The sequence below is a fragment of the Corvus kubaryi genome, unplaced genomic scaffold (assembly GCF_017639235.1).
Source record: "Corvus kubaryi isolate FWS band 111438036 unplaced genomic scaffold, C.kubaryi_AGA036_p1.0 68, whole genome shotgun sequence".
NCBI classification, from domain to species: domain Eukaryota; kingdom Metazoa; phylum Chordata; class Aves; order Passeriformes; family Corvidae; genus Corvus; species Corvus kubaryi.
The window spans coordinates 11,568,668-11,588,677 of NW_024582056.1; the positions used below are offsets into that span (position 1 = coordinate 11,568,668).

General features: G+C 41.1%; 2 protein-coding genes across 6 annotated transcripts in view; both read left to right on the forward strand.

The window, feature by feature from the left end:
- Positions 1-13,165, forward strand: CUNH7orf57 (chromosome unknown C7orf57 homolog). The gene is made up of 7 exons (XM_042048652.1): positions 1-31; positions 749-934; positions 1,713-1,821; positions 1,948-2,110; positions 9,579-9,679; positions 10,821-10,957; positions 13,095-13,165. Exons 1-7 carry the CDS (start codon positions 1-3, stop codon positions 13,163-13,165), a joined length of 798 nt encoding a protein of 265 aa, XP_041904586.1.
- Positions 13,103-20,010, forward strand: part of UPP1 (uridine phosphorylase 1) — a 19,385-nt gene continuing 12,477 nt past the window's right edge. The window contains exon 1 of one of the 5 annotated variants that reach the window (XM_042048831.1): positions 13,103-13,127. The gene's annotated coding sequence lies outside the window, so the exon portion shown is untranslated. Of the gene's footprint in view, positions 13,128-17,837; positions 17,923-18,089; positions 18,269-19,364; positions 19,994-20,010 lie in introns of those variants that run through there. The other 4 variants (XM_042048832.1, XM_042048826.1, XM_042048830.1 and 1 more) reach the window with 4 other exon arrangements.

Sequence of the window (20,010 nt, forward strand, 5' to 3'; positions counted from 1 at the left end):
ATGCACCCTGCTGAGTATCCCCAAAGATCGGGTATAACATTATAGGTTTTACTAATTAGCATATCTATCAAAGATTCCCCAATGAGAGGCTTGAATGAGCCCCCCTCCCCAAGGAGCCTTCCCCTGGATGGTTATACCTTAGTTTACAGAATGTGTTCTGGAGAGGACCTTGGGGTCTGGGGCACACTGATCCCTAACTACGAAGCTTCTAAAATGTTTGGTCTCCTAGCTGAACAAACAAGTCCAAGAATGTAGGCAAAAAGCACTAAGAATACAGAAGTTGTAAAAAGGTATAACAGGGGTATAAAAGAAAAGGCAAAAAATCTTCATGGCATCATTTCAAATAAAGACTTGCCCATAGACAGCTACGCTCTTTGCTTTTAGGTAGTGCATGCTAAGGAAAGGAAACCAAAGGCTGAAGTGTTTTCTGCTGTCTCATGTGCCTCTCACTGCTTTTGATGTGTCCTTGGAAATAGTTTTATGAATGAAGAGGCATGATCCTCTGTATGAGAACACTTTACGGGAAAACTTGAATGCTGTCTCAAAACTGAAACAAAAGTGTTTTGCATATGATTCTGTGGGAATTGCTTGTGCTACATCCCAGAGTGAGCAAGCCTGGTCTTTTGTCTCCAGAATGAAATGTAGCGCCTCATTCATGTTCCAGGTGGGCTCAATTTGTTAAGTTGCCTGAAAAAGGGATGCTAGTAGTTAACTTTTACCATAAATATTTTTTTTCCTGTTATTTCAGGACAGCAATACCCCATGCTGCTGAAACAACCAGAGAAGAGCCCAGTTCCCCCAACATCCCAGATTCTGGGTCTCAGTGACATTTTAAAAGCTCCCCATGAAGTGCCACTGTCTGGGTGCCGCAGAAGGTGGCTCAAAGAGACTGATTCAGCCTATGTGAGGCTGGCAAAGCAAGGAGACCAACCTGGTGAGGAGCATTTGTCTTGCTTCTTTGGTTTTCCTTTGTTTTCTTTGGCTTTGCTTGACTGTGGTGTGAAGTGCTTGTAGATGCTACAGAGGAATCCTCTGGACTTTTGAAATTAACCCGTGGGAAAAAAGAAGAGATGAGAATGTGATGTAAGAGGTCACCTTTTCAAGACATCCTTGCAGTCTATTGTGTGTAGGTACCCTTTAGCAAAATGTGTGGTCTTGCCCTGTGTTTCATCAAAGCAGCTGATGACCATCTGGCTGCATTTGAGTTAGGTCTCTATAGTTTATGCTTGGGCTATTTAAGTAGCAGTCTGGTGAAAATAATTTCACAAAAAAACTCATCACAAAAACTTGGTAAATGTTTATAAAGTAGTACTTTGTGATGACACTCAACTTGTTACAGCGCTGTACATATTCTGTTCTTGTACCAGGGGGATGTGCGGTTTTCTTATTTCCTTTATCAAAGAGGGCAGCCTGAGGAACTTGAGCAGATGGCTTGCATGCACGCTTAGAGCAGAGCAACAAATCCAGAAATATGAATTAACCAAGCAGTGGAAACATGTCAAAGCATTTAGAGCAAGACAAGCAAGGTCCAAGTGGAACAGAATGCTGCAAGCTTCGTACTCTCTTCATGCTCTCTTTGTACTTCAGTAATGCTCTTTACTGAAGAAAGCAAGCATTTCTTCCTGACAAAACAGCAATCTGAAAACAAAGGTAGTGCTTTCACAACTAGGTAAGAAGTCAGAAGAGTACTGACTCTTGTCTTTTCTCTCCAGACCTACTGAAGCACTACACTCGTGTGGTGACGAAGTGCCCTCCAGCAGCATATGCTGCACCTGACTGGTACTCACACTGTGCCAATCCCGCAGCGATTGAGGAGCCACGGTAAGACTGCTGAGGCCCAGCACATCTTGGCCTCTCTCTTCACCTATTAACATTTCAGAATGCTTCTGTACTAAAGTGCAGGATTTGTATACCTTGTACAAACACACGTTAAATCTTTGCCTACAGGAGCTGTGTTTCCTCTCTACCAGATTATATGGTTCACAGAGAGTTTAAGGATGACGACCATCATGGTAACAGTTACGAGGCAAGAAGAGGGCCTTTTGAAATTGATACAAAAAGTGTTTGGCAGCAGGATGCTGAGGACAAAGAAAACACAAAGAAAAAGAAGGTAGGATGGAGAGGCACCCTGTGACTATGCTCTGTTTGTAGAGCTTGTGAACACATCTCTGTCTGGGCCTGTTGCTTCTTACAGGAGGGAAGCTGTAATCCATGTGAGTTTCTGTATTCCAGAATCAATTTTTATACTGCAGTTAGAGAACAAGAAGAAAGCCATGTTTTCTTAAGTACTGCAGGTGTAGCATAAGAACCGGAAATGCTGTTTCCCATCACATTATATGGTAGATATACTTAAGTGTAAATAAAAAGCAGTAGTTAGTTTCCATCTTCTTATGCTTTATTTCCCCAGCAATTCATTCTTGGTGAAGAGACATCTTGTTTAGTAATCTTGGATGAGGAAGAAAGAAGATAAGAACAGAAGACTATTCTGAAAAAGACATTTAATTTAATTTAAAATGCAAGTGACCTCCCAAAAACACTGTGCTAGCTGTCTTTGAATGAGAGATATATCCAAGACAAAGTAAGTATAGCACAAGCTATGCCCAAAATGAACTTTTCTGTACTGACATTGGTGTTTCATCTTGGAAAACTCTGCTATCCACCCTCTTTTATCCTCCCTGCCCCTGCCCAATTTAGATGCTGAAGCCTTATGTTTTTAAAATATTCTTTGTAATCTCAGTTGCCACGTATACCATAAGCCTTTGGGGTATACCTGGAAAGGCATTTGATGTACTTGAGCACTAGTACCTCCCTGCTTGAACAGAAGGGCAGATGTTGGACATTTTAGGAAAAAAGTCCTCAGCCTTTGCTGAGATGAGTAACTAGAGCAACTTCAGAATGATGTCTTGTCTAAATGGGAGCACCTCATTACTGAATAGGCTCTGGAATGTTTACTTGATCTGGGGCAACAGGCAAACAAGCAACAGGTGTTTAAACTGTAATTTGTCTGATGCTTGTAGGTGAAGCTTTTTTTTTAAATCATAGATTTAAGGCACTGAAAAGAAAAACTTGACTTGCTGCAGTGCCACTTAAAGGAATTGAACTAGGACATAGAGGAAGTACTGTTCCTCACTCCCTTACTTAAGAATCAATTATGTTCAATGCTCTAAGAGTCAAACTTAACTTTGGTAACAGTAATTCAAGTCCACGTGCTGACTTGTAAAGTGAGACTGAGGTCCATTTCACTTTTGAGTCGCTTCATTCAGTCACATATCTGAAAGTTTCCATGTGCTTTATTTATCACTAAATACAAAGTGAATATATGCTACATATTTAGCTCAGATTGCAAATATGCCGAGGCCCTCATATATAATTGACACTATTCTCCTGGAAGTTGAAGTTAAGTTGTGTCTAAGGTTCTAAATCTACCAAGTCTTTTTCTATAAGATTAGGTGCCTGAGACGGCAGATTCTGCTAGGTTTAGCTCTACCTCCATACCACCATCTCTCATTTGGCTGTGCTTCACAGTATCTTTGTTGTATGCTGAAAAGCATATCACGTATCTTGAAATGTCACTTGGTGCTTCTTTCCCAGCTACTTCTTGTATATCCTCTTTTGGGAAATTTCTGTCCCATGCTCTAAGAGTACTTTCCCAAAGAGTCTTCCAGGTGAAACAATAGAACTAGTCCTACCAAAAAGTCTCAATTTTAGTTTTTCACTGTACATCTTGTATGTTGAAAGGTAAGAATAATGTATTCCAAAACACCACAGGCAAATTTCTAAGGAATATTCAATTTATTTATTTGACTACATGATGATACTGCAGCAGCAAACTACCTCAAGTATTTCTGGTAGTATGAGACTGAATGTATTGAAAATATTTTTCAGTCCGGTGTGACTAAGTAGTTATTCAGAAGAGAGATGCATGATGCAATTGTGGAGCTAAATCCCAAAGTGCGCCCTTAGGAGCAAATGCAAAACCATTAACCTCTAAGGGTACCTCTTCTGCTTAGTTTGGAAAACATTGTTCCCAAGTGGGCCCTTGCTCTGGAGGTTTAAGCTTTTGTGCTGCTTTGTTCTGAAGTATTAAAATTGCCACTGTTTCTTGTGGTTATTGTTGCGTAGAGGAGGACTGGAGATCTGGGGGACCATTGCATGGTTCTCCATGCCTCAGGATGGATCCTGTAGTTCCTCCCTAATGCCTTAATCACAGCAATAAGTCTTATTCTTCTGGGAATTTAGAAGATCAGCAAAGAGTGTTAGTGCATGAAGGATTTAGCTTTTGTGCTCATGGCAAAGTGATGGACTTCTGGCCCAGGGAGAAGCAGCCCATGGGAATCTCACAAGCCTTAATAAGATGAAGTCCGAGGTCCTGCACCTGTGTTGGGACAAGCCCTGTTATCAACACAGACTGGGGATGAACAGATTGAGAGCAGCCCTCCAGAGAGGGACTTGGGGGTGCTGGTGGAGGAGAAGCTGGACATGACCCAGCCATGTGCACTCACAGCCCAGAAAGCCAAACGTGTCCTGGGCTGCATCCAAAGCAGCGTGGGCAGCAGGGTGAGGGAGGGGGTTCTGCCCCTCTGCTCTGCTCTGGTGAGACCCCACCTGCAGTGCTGCATCCAGCTCTGGGGTCCCAGCACAGGGAGGACAGGGACCTGTTGGAGAAGTCCAGAGGAGGGACACCAAGATGATCAGAGGGATGGAGCACCTCTTCTGTGAGTAAAGGCTGAGAGAATTGGGATTGTTCAGCCTGGAGAAGAGAAGGCTTTGGGGGTGACCTAACTGTGACATTCCAGTACCCAAGGGACCCTGCAAGAAAGATGGAGAGAGACTGTTTAAAAGGGCATGTAGTGACAGGACAAGGGGAATGTATTCAAACTGAGAGTAGGTTTAGATTAGATATTAGGAAAAAAAATATTTACTGTGAGAGTGGTGAGGCACTGGAACAGGTTGCCCATGGAAATTGTGGATGTCCCATCCCTGGAAGTGTTCAAGGCCAGGCTGGATGGGGCTTTGAGCAACCTGGTCTAGTGGAAGGTATCCCTGCCCATGGCAGGGTAGTTGGAACTAGATGATCTTTTAGGACCCTTCAACCCAAACCATTCTGTGATTCTGTGATCCTTTTGCCTGTGCATCTTGTGGCCCAACTGGGTTGGGTTGAAAAAGCTGTAACTTTAAGAAGAAGGGAGGCCTGTATGGGTGAAAGGTCAGTTGGAGATGTCATCAGGGTTTGCATCAGCATTTGGCAATATCCCTGCAGCACCAGTAAGATTACTTCTTCATCTCCAAAGTCCTCTCTTTCAGACACTTGCCTGAAGTGTCTGTGTATATGTACTTAGGTATGTATGTGCTGTTGCAAAAGGATTTCTCATCTGAGGTCAGGATGAGAGAGATTTGAAATGTAATCTAGAATTTTGTCCTTGATCACACAGGAGCCAGGATTTCATCTGGAGGCTTTTATCTTTCCATGCTGGCTGCAGATACCCATTTTTCTTCATATACCAGCCAGACACAATATATGTTCTATTTCACGTTTCTTGAATACAAGATTAATAAATGTGTATTTATAGTAAATGTAATTTCTAGAGTATGTTGTTGCCATCTCTTCACAAAGGGAGAAAACCTTTGAACATGCCATGTGTAGTTTGTTTTATCTGAGAAAACTGATGGCTGCTGTTGCAGTGGGGATCCTGCAACACGCATATATCAAACCAGGAGTCCCGTGGAAAGGAAATATATATGGACAGACAGATTCTTGCTAGATGTTTCAGAGATGTTTATTTCTCCAGCCGCATGGCCGGGGCTCTGCCCAGGAACTGTTCCAGTCACGGGACCAAGGGTCCTTCTGCCCGCGCAGGGAACACAAACCAACCAATGGGAACGAGGCTGAGCAGGGGCAGGGAAACCCCGTGTCTGTGCCCTCAGGGCCCCTCTCCCAGGGCTACACGGCGGGGGAGGGACCCCAACACCTCACCCGTTTTATTTTAATAAAAGGAGAATGAAAACAACTGGATAAACATAACAAGAACAGTTTCAAGACAAAACAAGCCACCCTCCTGAGTCTTTAAATGTCCAAACAGATTCTGTGGAACATCTTAGGGCTGACAGAAGGGAGACAGAACTCTCTGAGCATGCTTTGTGGGGAAACTGAGGCAGGAGAGGGTTTAACTTCTTCCCTTCCCCTTTTCATCCCCCACTCGGCATTGGAAAGGGATTTTTGGGGAAACAATTGGCAAAATCATGGTTTTGTGAGGGAAACCATGGGTGAAAAAACGGATTGGGAATACACTGGGGGTAATAGGACATAGGGTAAAAGGGAAAGGTGGGATTAGGAAAGGGAGACTGTAGGGGGGACTTACAATAGAGATACTGTCTAACATGACTACGATTTTTTGCATATATACTGCCTTTTACAGGAACACCATCAGGCCCAGTGACCTGCGATGCTTCTAACCCTTTTCTACCTCGTATAATTTTGAATTCTACCACCTCTCCATCTCCCAAGCTTGGGATGCATTTTTCAGGGTTATTCTTTTTAATAGCAGTTCTATGCACGAATATGTCTTGCTGGTTGTCACACCTTGTTATAAAACCATAATTTTGCTTAACATTATACCATTTTACTATCCCTAAGATCTTAGGTACTACGATCTTTTCCTTTTTCCGAGTGGCTGCTGTTTTCTGTCTCGCTGCGTCTTTGCTCTCTCCTTTGGTCGCTCCCATGTTGGAATTGTCGGGGCTGCTGGTGCCTGCGCGCTCTTCCCGGGGTCGCGTTCGGGGCTGCGTGGGCTGGGCCAGGCCGCGCCACTCAGTTCTCCGTGCGTCGCCTCCTCTGGTCGCAGCTTCGCTGCCGCTGCCGGGCGCTGCACCCACATCTCGGCCGGGCCCCCGAGCGACGACTCCCCCGTGCCCTGCTCCAGCACGCATTTCGGCTGGGCGCGACTCCGCTCCACCGCCGCTGCCCACACGCCGCCCCTCTCGGTCGGGCGTTCCCGGGGCTCGCTCCACCACACGCTGCGCGGGGCCGGGCGGGCACCGCCGGGTCCCGCCGCTCCCGCCGCGCCTCGCTCCGCCACCGACACTGCGGCTCGCGTGGCTGGCTGCTAAATAGAGGCTTGTCAAAGGGAAAAAGCCCCCTCAGCTGTAATCATTGGAGTGTAGTGGCACAAGAGTCTGCTTTTAATTCTGAATTTGCCCAGGAAAGTAACAAATAGCACTTGAATGGATTGCAGGTGCCCTCCAAAACCAAATTCTGATCTGTTCCCTTGCTACTCTTGTCATCAATTAGTTTACTTGAATAGTAGGGAACGTTTTGGTCCCTGCAGTTTATGCTAGCCTCTCATTTAATGCCAAGAAAGACATTTGAAACAATGCTCTTGCTCATAGCCTTCAAGACTTTTCTCTTTGCCTTTCCTTTCCCCTTTCTTTTTATTGACTTTATTTTGGAGAGTTTGACCCTTTTTCTGTTTCTAGTCAAAATCTCCCTAGCTTCTGCTCTCCCCTTGCCCTTTAATTAACTCTTTAATTACTAGACATCCTTTCCTGGTGCTTTTTTCAGTGCCTAGAGGAAAGTCTCATCTCTTTCAAGCTGAAATCCATGTATCCTGACTATCAAATTGAGCTGTGTTTCTGTATTGCCCTGCGTGCCATCCTGCCTTCAGCATGTGACAAATGTCACCTTTTGTCAGTTGAAACTGCAGGTAATTGTGTCCTGGGTCTGAAACTTCCATTGCATGTCAGGTCTGAAGTGGTCCAGTCTAGAATGGAAGACAGCGCTATCATTTTTGCACAATAGGATGGCACTTTTGAAATGTAAAGCACAAATACACTGCTTCAGCAAATAGTGTGAACAAATTTGAAAAGCAGTTCTAAGCAGCTAATGTGGTTTTTAACCTCCAGGTTGGACAAAGACCCTCCTTTTCATCTCACACACCTGCCTCTGCATGCCCTTGCTAGTATCATCTCTTCTTCTTTGACACATGTCCCAGTCTGACTCCACTGAAGTCTGTAGGGGTTTTGGCACTGACTTTACACATGTGTTTGTATTAACATCCTGCCTCAGAATCAGTACAACTGCCTGTCCTAAGCTTCGCTTTCTTCCAGATAATGAGAAAATTTGCATTCTCCGAACATTCAGATGTGCTTTTTTTTAGTGGCTTCTTAATTAGTTCATTGATTAGATGTATTCAAAGGCCATCATACTTTGTTTGCTCTTTCCTTACTCAGTGTGCACAGGCTCCTTGGTGTATTTACATTTCGGAATCTTCTCCTTATAGGGTTGTCAAGGGAGTTTTGTAGTGTCTGAAATCCAAGTGTGACTGCTGTTGATGCATCTAATTTTTGCACTTCACAGTTTTTTGCTCTGTTAATTGTACTGCTGTAGTTATGTCCACATAGGTGGAAAGTATTTTTGCCCTTAATGTACTTTTACAGAGCAATACATTTCACTTTTAGTTACCCTGTCCTGATTCTTTTTCTAAATAACCTGCAACTAATAATCTCTTATAAACTCTAACCTCCATGGGGCACTCTCTTATGTTGCATGTTTAAAAAAGAAAATGGTCAAGTAACATGTAGGTTCTAATTAAAAGGATATATTAGTACAACACTAAAAATTTGTCAATAAGCTTTGAAAATTTTGTGCTATGTTCAGGACTTCCCCCTTGTCCCCTTTTCTTCGTGCAATGAAGGAAGCTGTAAGTAGTCTTTAAAGATGTTTTGTTTTTTTAACTCGTAATTTCTTAACAACTCTTAGTGAAAAATATCTGGGAGTTGTTGAGGATATTTAATTTCATGCTTGTTGACCCTTTAGTAGCTGTTGATTTTGATCAAAGTTAAAATAAAGAGCTTTTATATGTGTTGCTCATGTTTTTCCGCTACTTTTTGGTTTTCCCACTTTCAGTTCTGGAGCGTGTGATGTCATTTCCCTGGTTTTCTAGGTGGCATCTTTCAGTCCTTTAGTCAACACTGAGTTTCTTTACCTGTCATAGGACAGGAAAGATGGTAAAAGTAAAATATATTTTTCTGCTATAAGCTTCCCCCAATATATATGTATTTGTTTGAATTTTAAACCTCTAATTAATTTACACACAATGGTTTTCTTATAATACAGGATGTTTTATTCTTTTTATTAAAAAACAAAACCCAAACAAACTAAAAAAGAAGTGGCAATTAAACCATAAGTTAAGATTTCAAGTCCTCCTGACTTTAGTAAGACTGGTCTGTTTTCATATTCTGCATACAGAGAAATGGACCGAGATGAGAGGTTGTAATGGGTAAGTTTCAATTTGAAGCTTAATTTTGGGTAGAAGTGTACTGTGAGGGAAAGACTTGTGTGGAGCACATTGTGGAGAGAGCAAACAGCTAATCTCATGTGGAATAACCAAGGGGCTGCTTTATCTTTTGTTATTCCTCTATAATCCATTACTATTACTTATGGAAATAATGTAGGTAAGACATTGAAATTTGAACACATTTAGGCGTTTAATATCACCCTCACTTTTGAAGGCTATGCTATCACATAATCTTCTTGGTTATTTTTTTCATAACTCCTTTTTTTTAAGCTTTCTCTAACACAGGTAAAGCTCCCACCTATAAGCCCTAAATATCCAAGCAGAATGCCAACTGTTCCTACAAACAAGGAATTTAGTGGAGCAAATAAGATTTCCTTCCCACCTGTGTAAGTAGTACACTTAGGAAAACCATTAAACATCTAAGCCTGCAACTATTCGTGCGTACATGTAAAATTGCTCCTTGTGAAATTGCAGGAATTAGTGGATATGTGTATGGAGATTGTAGATCTTTATTGCTGCTAAACTTGCTATCATGTGTCATGCTAAAATAGTTTTAAAAGCATCTAAAGCAACTAAAATAATGGTACTTTAATTCGTATAAGAAAGTTATTTAATATAATTTTGCATTAGGAAAACTAAGCATCGAGTTGCATGTCTTCACGTAGCAGACTTATGGTATTCTAAATTGTCTGGGTTTTTTCTTATTGCCAGTGAACAGGTGAAAATGATAATCTACATTGTTAGTTCTGTAGATGTAGGTTACAGAGACACAAGTAGGACTGACCCATTAAGGAAAGATGTAAACTGTAGCCTGTGTAAGGTCAGACACAGTAAAAGTACTGTAATGAACACCTGGAAGAGGTGTTTTAAGCAAATTTTTATGTCATGTCGGATGTGATGTAATCACATCATCAGCTGTGTGCACAGCTGAATTGTTTCTGAATACTTTGTCTTAGAAATTTATTGCTCAGTCATCAGTAATCCCAGTATGTTTTAGAACTATGTTAATGCTGCCAAAAAAGTAAGTACACTGTCAAATGAATTAAAGAGAAAATTTGTGACAAAATTTCACTTTTGTGCACCACAGAATGAGTACTCTCAGCCTTTTTTACTTGCATATTCTTTGTGGGATTTCCCTTTTGCGCTTTTTGTCTTTAAGACCAGAACTGTGTAAGTATTATATTATTATATTATTATATTATTATATTATTATATTATTCTTTCCAATGAAAGAGACGGCTCTTCTCATGTAAATGTACACGATACTAAATAAGGCATAGTTGTCTGCTTTTGTTTGTTTGTTTGTTTTTGGTTTTTCTTCTTAGATGATTGCATGTAGAATATCTGTTTTCTTATTTATAAATAAATTATAAGGCTATAAATGGTTATATTTGAAAATTAATGTTATAATTAGAAATAAATTATATTATAAAATAATAAAATTTTATTAAAAATAAAATGTTACCCTCAGTCCCCAGTTTTGTTTACTTTTGCTTTTGTTTTCCTTTAATATATTTGTATTTACAGGCCTGCTCAGAGAAAAAGTGAAGCAGTAAACTTTAGCAAATTAATAAGCAATGGCTATGGGACTGACTGGTTTTGGCAGTGTACTGGATGGGAAAGAAAGACTGAAGAAACACCAGAAGTTAGTGAGCACTCCAAAGGTAATGTTATTGAAAGATTTTTTTTTTTTTAAATGAGCTGGGCTCTCAAGGTAACAGCAGAGGGCAGCCTCAATATTTGTGTGGCTCTCGGAATATGGTGAGACACACTGAATTGTTGTGCTTAGTTTACAGTACCCTATGACCAGCTAAAGAAAGGAGTGCTCCTGTTTGTAGGCAGCGAAGGCAGGCACTTTCATGGATTTTTTTCATCTCTACAATTGCAGTAGGCTCTGTTCCAATCCAGGCGCTTCTGTGTTCTGATCCAGGGGCTTCTCTGTGATGTGTTTCTGTAAAATGCTGCAGAGACACAGCCATCCTGCCTAAATTTAAGCAGCCTGTAAAATATTTGTTGCCTTTTTGTTATGAATATTCCTTTGCTGTCACACTTTGCCCTTAATATTTTTCTGAAAACTTCCATCACAAGTGTCACTGATACTTGTCTTTAAGAAATAGACCACTATTCATAGAAATTTGTCAAAATAAATATATGCACATTGTTGAGGGCAGTGGAACTGCAACAGTTTAAGAGAAAAAAGTTATCCAATGTTCACCTATGCTTTCAAACCTTACTTTGTCATGCACAATAGCAATAGCTAGGAAAGACATCACTTGAAAACACTTTAATATAATGGTTAAAGGGTGGGAAAATTCCCCTTACTTCTGTCAAAGACCTTTTGCTTTGGTAACTGTGGTGGCTATATCAGTTTTCTATAGTAATCTTTGGAAATGCTATTGGATCTCCCATTGCATGCACCAGACTTTTTTTTATTTGTATCAGGGAATCCTTTTGTATACACTGGGAATTGTCATGATTCCCTTGACCTTGATATATTAATGTATGAAAATCTTAGAGGCCAGACATTTTAATTTATCTGACGCTTCACCTCTGTCTGAATTCATCTTTGTGTCTTCCATTAATGTATCTACAGTAATTTTTTTTTTTTTTTGGTGTGCAAAACCTCTTCTTCCAGGTGATTATCAGAAGCAAACAGAGAACTAGAGGTTGTGGGGTTTTATTCAGAAGAAAAAATGCCATAAAACTGGGGCATGAAGCCAGATCTTGGTCTGGATCTGAAAAAGAATGCGTAACCTTAGAAGCCACTCTTGAAGCTAACTTAAGTATCCAAGCTCTGACCATGCAGAGGATGCTGCTTTGCGACGCTCAGTGACCCAACAATTCAACCATGTAGTCTAAAAGTGCTCCTCCTCAGCATGAAAGGAAACCTTGAATATTCTTCTTTTCAGATTCTATTTAAATTTCTTGTGTGCTGACATTTTTATTTCCCATTACTGTGAGTAAAATTAAAGGATTTGGGATTTCAAAATCCCAATTTCATTAATTTGGTGATAGTTGATTTCTTTAATGTGTGTGCCTCTAATGAGACATTTGAGATATTCAGAAAACCTGAAGATTTTTCAGAGTAATCATGAAATTGGTTTGGTTATACCACTTAGGCAATAGAGAAAACAAGTAAAGGTGCAGCGTAAAGGCTGCTGAAAAGTCAGTGTGCTGCACAGATTGATTTATAGATACATCTAATTCTTGACTTGCTTTTCTTTTTCAAATTTTCCCATAACATGACAGCTGCTTTGCTTCTATTGCCTTTGTTTGCAATCATAGCTATTCTGATTGAGATTGGTTCTGTATCTCAGTGTAAAAGGAGATTGCTTTTAATGCTCTTAACAATGTGTTTTCATTCAGATGTGTACCTTCATTCAGTTTTGACCTTGTCCTTTTCATTCTTCCAGGTGATTGTGGAAGGTAGTGTTTTTACTTTTTTCCCACTTGTATAATTTTGTCTGTTCATCCAAAGCAATTGGCAGCATGAGCACCTTGCAGCTCCCTTTTGAGACGGAGCTTTCTCTGTTCTCACTTGCACAGAATAAGTCCTAGACACATCAGGCAGGAGATACAACCCATTCCATATGTAAATCTATAATCCCTTTGTTTTGGGATATAGATTTGTATCATACTGCAAATTTCTTAGGTAGCTTTTTATCTTTTTAATTCAAAATTAAAAGTACTGGAATTTATATGCATTTTGACATGAGGGAGAAACCAAAAATTTTAGCTGACCTTTTTATTCTTATGGTTGAAGTTATTCTGTAAGCTTTAATCTTTTTTTTTCTATTGCAGATTCAGAAGGATCTGAAACACCACCTGGAAGCAGTGAGTTAAAGCCACCATTTCAGAGATCTAATAAGTAACTTGAAAGATGGTTGGGGAAACTAAAGCCTTGTATTGCTTATATAGTCCACTATTTACATGTTGGCTAGATTATTTTTGTAATTTAACTCAGCCCTGATTGAGAAGTTTGTGAGATGGATGAACTTCACTGGGCTTGATTACAGAAAATTTTAAAGAACAGGCAACAGCTGTCAGTGCTTAGTCCTAGATTTTCCTTAATATAATAAACAAAATAAAGCAAAACTGAGGTTTTCTCCTGCACAAGACTCATGCTGCTTTGCTGTTCTCAAACAGGGTTACCATATTGCTGCTGACTTGGCTAGACACAGGCATGCTATCAATGTGTCCAAATCAGCAAGTTTCTTCAGTTAAGTACAGCTGTACTCATGAGCTGTGCCACAAAGAAAGGTGGAGGGGAACTGTGTGGTATGGGATGAAATGTAAATAGTAAGAATTGAACTGGTGTGGATACTTGCAGTAAAAAACTCAAGCCTTCACTGAAAAGACTGCTTCTTTATGCCAAAAGCTCATTTATTTAGACCAGATATTCAGCTTTCTATGACACTTCTCGTGCTATGCCTACTGCACAAGAGCTAGTTGATCAGTCATAGTGTTCAACCACATAATTAAAGACCTGGTGGTATTTCCTGTTATAGTCTTGTTGTATAGAAGCTGAATTGTTGGTTAAACAGCTACATGGGCTCAGGTATCTATTGTGTCCACACTTTCAGCTGTTAAATAAAAAAATTATCTATCCTGAATTCTTGACCGCAACAAAAATTTAATATGCCAGATTACTGTGTTTATTCATACCAGCAAAAGTTTGTACTTTGAAATAGCAATGTATGGAAGTTGTACTTTAATATTTTGAAAAAGTTAACATACACTGATATTTCAACAGTTGCTATTTTATCTACTTGGTTTAAGATATATCTGTGAAATCTTATTAATAATTGAATATTGATTATAAAGTCCACTAGAAAGTGGATGCAATTTCATTACTATGTTTTTTGCTGATACTATGAAAAGTGAACTGGTAATTTTAGAATTTCCTCTTCAGATTGCATTCAATGCATTTTACACCTTTGAATCCAAGTCCTTAAAATTCTAAAATTTGTTACTAAATGTAGATTTCTTTGAACAGAATGTTTAGAGGATTCGGTTTAATACTGCTCTTCTTTAGAACTTTGATGTAAAAATTGATTAGAAATAGGTAAACCATTACTAATCTGAACCCTCACAATTTTCAGCAAACATTTGCAGAAATTTTGCTATTGATGTTGTTAGACTCAGCACCTGAGTCCATCTTTTCTGTCCTTTCTTTTGAACAATTCAACTAAGTTGTATTTAAAAAAAAAAAATGCTAAAACATATGCAAATGCTTAAATGTACAGTTATTGGCTAGTCAGAAATTTTTTCTAAGTATAAAAAAGCTTACATCAAGCTGTAACTGTAGGAGTGAGATTACTTACCTTGTATCTGTCTTCACTTACAATTTGTGTTGTGGATTATGTCCAGATACATTGAAACCATTCATTTTGCTGTGAAGGCAGAGCTTTTGGGGAAAACCAGTTTTCTAGGCTAGCGCATCAGGGGATGCCAGAGTTGGAGCTTGTAGCATTAAAACCTGACCAGCTGTGGTGAGTTGACTTTGACTGGACACCAGGTGCCCGCCAAGCCTCTCTATCACTCCCCAGAAGGACAGGGAAGAGAAAATAAGGTAGAAAACAACTCATGGGAGTGACTCCAGTGAAGGGCAACCAAGCTGGTGAACGAACGTTCTAGAGAGCAACCCCTTTGAGGGGTGGCTGAGGGAGCTGGAGTTGTTTAGCCTGCAGAAAAGGAGGCTCAGGGGTGACCTTATCACTCTCTACAACTGTCTGAAACAAGGGTGTAGCCAGGTGGGGGTTGGTCTCTTCTCCCAGCCAACCAGCGACAGAATGAGAGGAAACAGCCTTAAGCTGTGCCAGGGGAGATTCAAGTTGGACATCAGGAAGAATTTCTTCACTGAAAGGGTAGTTAAGCACTGGAATTGGCTTTCCAGGGAAGTAGTGGAGTCACCATCCTTGGAAACATTCAAGAAACAACCTGTACATGACAGCGCTATGGTTTAGTTGACAAGGTGGTGTTCAGTTGAAGGTTGGACTTGATGATCTTGGTGGTCTTTTCCAACCTAAATGATTGCCATTAATGTGTAGTCAGCTTTCCTTAGTCAAGCCAAGGAGATGTTTGATCTGCACTGTTGGTCAACTGAGTCTGAATGGATCACAGTTTGAACACTGTGAGTTAGAATATTAACAGGCTGAGATTTCTCTTCACAAGAGCAGGGGGGTGATCCTGGAATCTGTTTGTGCATTCAGAATAACAGAGCTGCAGCAGACACATAACTTGCCTGTTCCCCAAGGGACATGGAGTCAAAGTGGTGTAACAAATCAAAAAGCTCCAGCTGAACCCAAGGATGGAAGTGTGCTGCTTCAATTCACCTTATCCCAGTAATCACGTTGTTCTATTTACTTCTGAGTCAATGCAGTCATGCAGCTGGCAGTTTTCAAAGTCATCAGCAGTTCCATGTAAAAGCAGTGGAAGCTTCTGGTTTTCCATTTCTGTTTTTCAGAGAAATGCCAAAGTCAAAAGCTGGGTGCTTATTACAAAATCTAGCCTTATTGTTTTAAATGCTGAAACATTAGTTTCATTGTCTTGTGGTCTATTTCTGCCCTGAATGCCTTTAAGTAGTGAGATGATTTTTTTTTTCTGAATACTGATTGCTTTGCAAGCCCAAAGATAAAACAAAAGTGCAGTTACATTTTATGAATTGCATCCAAGTATACTGAGTATGTGAATGTTTCTAAAAGAGAATTCTGGATAAAGATTTAACAATAACTTGGCGGTTTAGTGACCAAAGGATAATTTTCCTTTTATATACAAGCATTTCACTGTAGTGAAGTCTAATATATACCTAATATATGTCTAATATATAATTCTAACCACTTCTATCTTTTTGGACTGGACTAAAATATAAACATGGTTTCTTCTCTGAAGATAATTTTTCAGGATGTAGTTACATATTATGCTGTAGTCTGGGAGAAAAAAGCTAGAAATAGAAATATAGAAGTTCAGCCTTAGCACATTTTCTCCTTCTATTAATAGTTGTAATGATACAAAACATCCAGAATAACTGAAGAATCAAAATGCAAGTGGGTAAAACAGCTGCACTGAATTATTTGACCAATTGACTGTAAAAATGTTTTATGGTAAGCAGAAGGGAGAATATGTTTGCTTATGACAGACAGCCTTATTCTCCATAGCTCAAATTTTCAGCCATGCAATAGAAAAACCTGAAAATGGACACCAATTGCATATTGTTATAGCCCCAGTATGTAGCTGTGCATTTTTCACCCTTCTAAACAACATTAGTATCCTTCCCACTGAAATACAAAATGGAAAGAAAACCCAAACGCTACAAAACCGGGAAGCTAAAAGGACATTTAAATTTTGCTAGTGATAACTGAGAGCAAAGGTTACTACCAATTATTAGATACATAGAAATGCATAATTTATTGAACATTTCAGACAAGGTTACAATAGTAACCTTATTATTTACAAAAAAGCAATTTACACTGATTATTCTCTTAACATATAGCTGAATAGAAAACCTCCTGAAAGCCCAAGCAGACTTTTCAGTGGACCCTGAGATGAAGGAGTAGGTAATACTCCTGTTTAAAGGAAAACTTTCTTCCACAGAATTAAACACTCTTCCAAGGTGCTTGTTCAATACTATAGCTTGGAAGTCTTGACAAATATTTAAGGAACAGGAAAATGGAAGATGGATTAGGAGGCTGTCTTTCTGTTTCACCCATTGGAAATCTAAACATGCTGAACAGGTGACATTTTTCTGAGTTTGTTGAGCAATTCCTCTTGCATGTCGTTCACACCTAGAAATGCATCGGTGCAAGGGATTTCTCTCTCTTATATTCCCATACAAAGTCCTTTGGTGTGAGACAGGATATGAATGAATGTTAGTCTAAATGCCCAATGAATGATTTTGTAATAAATACGTCTCAGTAATGCCTTGTGCCTAATGTGTTTACTGTCCTGAAGCACAGAAAGTTCTCTACCAAGAAGGTTTTAGTTGCTTTGTCTCCCAAGTATTCCCTACTATGACAAACTACAGTGTGGTTTTGGTGCGAAAAATTATTTTTAAAAGAATATTGCAGGATTGTGGGTTTGATGTTTTCAGTTACTGTATGAAAGATGTTAAATTTACTCTTCCAGTAGCCGAAGCCATCTCTGCTCTTTTCTCGCACCGTGTTTGCCGTGCCCAAATGCCCATAAGAGCGGCCACACGGTGTGCGCGCACCGACACACACAAGGGCAGACATAGGCACCGACCCGACTCCGCCCTCCTCGGCGTGCCGACACCTGCGTGTGTATCTGTATCTGTATATCTGTATCTGTATCTCCACGATAAGGTCCTCCCGAGCGCCCGTGCCCTGGCAGCAGCTGTCCCGCCGAGCGCCCGGAGCCCCGCGCTTTCCGCAGGCCCGGCTGCGTGGCTGCCGCTCCCCACGGGCACCGGCATCCCTGCCACAGCCGCGCCCTGTGCCCGCCCCGGAGCGCGGCGCTTCCCGCAGCCTCCCCGGCGCGCAGGGGGTTAACCGGGCCCGGGGCGGGGCGGTGCCGCGGCTGGCGGGAGGCGGCTCTGCCGGGAGCCCGGCAGCCCGCCCGGGAGCAGCGAGCGGCTTTCCTGGATTCCCAGCGGCGGATCCTGCTGACCCCGGTGAGAACCGTGCCCTGCCCATCGCCCCGGCAGCCCGCGGTCCGCTCCCGGCAGGATGGTGGGGTGCCCGCCGTGTCTCCCACCCCCGGTCGCCGGGACCCCGGGCGTGGGAGTGGGCAGGGAAAGGGTGGTGGCGGGGGCAGGCGTCGGTCCGGTCGAGCGCTCGTTTCGGCGGTGCCGCGGCGTCTGGGCGGACGGGGCCGCTTGCTCTGTCTGCGGGGTCGGGGGAGCGCTCCGGCAGCAGCGAGGAGACCAGCAGGATAGTATCAATTTTACAGAGACTTCAGCTTTTCCTGATGACGGATGAACACCGAACAAGAGCTTTTCTCTGCAGAGACCATTGACTGTGAGCTTTCTTCAAAAATGACGGATGGCTGGGGGAAATGAGAGGTGGCAATTATAGTGGATTCTGCATGGTTTCAAAGCACCAGTCTGGGTTTAGATGAGATACTAGGAAGAAATTCTTCACTATGAGGATGCTGAGACACTGAAACAGGTTGCCCAGAGAAGTGTGGATGCCCTATCCCTGGCAGTGTTAAAGGACAGGCTGGATGGAGCTTTGAGCAACCTAGTCTAGTGGAAGGTGTTCCTGCCCATGGCAGAGGGCTTGGAACGAGGTGATCTTTCATGTCCCTTCAAACCCAAACCATTTTATGATGTGCACACACATTAAAATAGGCCGCACCCTTTCTTGATCTGAGTCCTGCCAGGTGCACATTATTGTTGAGCATCAGTTTTAACTTTGGCTGAGGAAGACTGCAGAAACCTTTGACGTGTCTGTAAAAATTTCCATTTAGTTAGTGTGACAGTTTTGTGGTTTTACATTAACTGGTTGTTTGACAGCTACTACCTGACTGCTGTCAGGGTCTGCCATGGGAAAGCTGCCTTCTGCTTGCTCCTTCCTTCAATTCCTGCCAAGACACCTCCAGCTGGGTGCTCTTGGAGGGGGTATGCTGGACCTTTAGACTGTCAGAACTTTGTTCTCAGGTTTTTGAAGTATATCATCTGTGATTACTTTAGGGGATCACAGAACCAAAACCACTTAAAAATCATGTGGGTGCTTAATACTGTGAACAAGAGCTGTATGAATATCCTTGGTTTATTTGCAGCCATTTTTCTTCTTGCCATATAAAAATCACTTTGCTATTTCTCCTTAACTTCCAACTCCTCTTTACCAGGACTCGTGGCCGTGTAGGGAGAAATGCATTTTTCCTGTAATGTACGTGATATAATGGCGATACCCAGTAGTAGCTGACTGTACTTCATACCACCATAAGGAAGTGTAGTTGATTATAAATGCAACTTTTATACATCATCTCCTTGAGCATAGATGGTTGAATATGTTTAGTGTATCTAGTACATGTGAAGTTTGGGTCTATTTAATAAAGGTTAATGTTTTAAATGAAGAAAACTAACTGTCCTTATAAATTTTATTAAATTTCCAGTATTCAGTGGCTTTTAACAGGCAGACCTCTTGTTTATTTTGTTTGGTTCTTCACTTCCTTAGAAATTTACATATGATGTAATTCTGTTGCAGGACCAATTTCTTTCTGTTTCCTTGTAGTGTAATCCTGTCTCTGTTACAATGTCTGTGCTGTCAGGCCCTTCTTAATGGAGGGTAGAGAAAAACTTTGTGATTCAATACTTCCCATAAGGGCATTCCCAGAAAGTACCAACATCATCATGTAGCCTTAGTCACTTCTGAAAATAATAACAAATTAATCATACTATAATTATAATTCTGTCTTCGGACAGCATGAAAGCCTCAGTGATACATTTGCCTATTTAGATGTAAAGAAGAATGCAGAAAGGAGAAGGTTTTACATATAGGTTAGGGTAATGGATCAGAAAAAAAAGTATTCAGGATAGATGATAAACTGGAGAGCTGTGGCTTTTTGAGGTCATGTTTTAGTTTTGTGTTCCTTGTTTTATACTGGAGAAAGAAGAAGTGCTCTTAAGGTCAGTAGGAGGAGTTTAATGAAGAGGATATTATGAGTAAGATGCTTCCTGGACTCGAGTTTCAGGAGTCTGACAGCTTGAACTGAGCTTTGGAGACCTTCTAGAGCCAAAGGTGGAAGGGGGCTGAAG

Bases quoted from the DNA above. Each gene is read 5' to 3' on its own strand.
- CUNH7orf57 (XM_042048652.1), top strand. From the start codon at position 1: ATGCACCCTGCTGAGTATCCCCAAAGATCGG. The intron at 935-1,712 runs GTGAGGAGCATT...TTTTCTCTCCAG, and splicing joins AAAGCAAGGAGACCAACCTG to ACCTACTGAAGCACTACACT. The intron at 2,111-9,578 runs GTAGGATGGAGA...TCTCTAACACAG, and splicing joins AAAACACAAAGAAAAAGAAG to GTAAAGCTCCCACCTATAAG.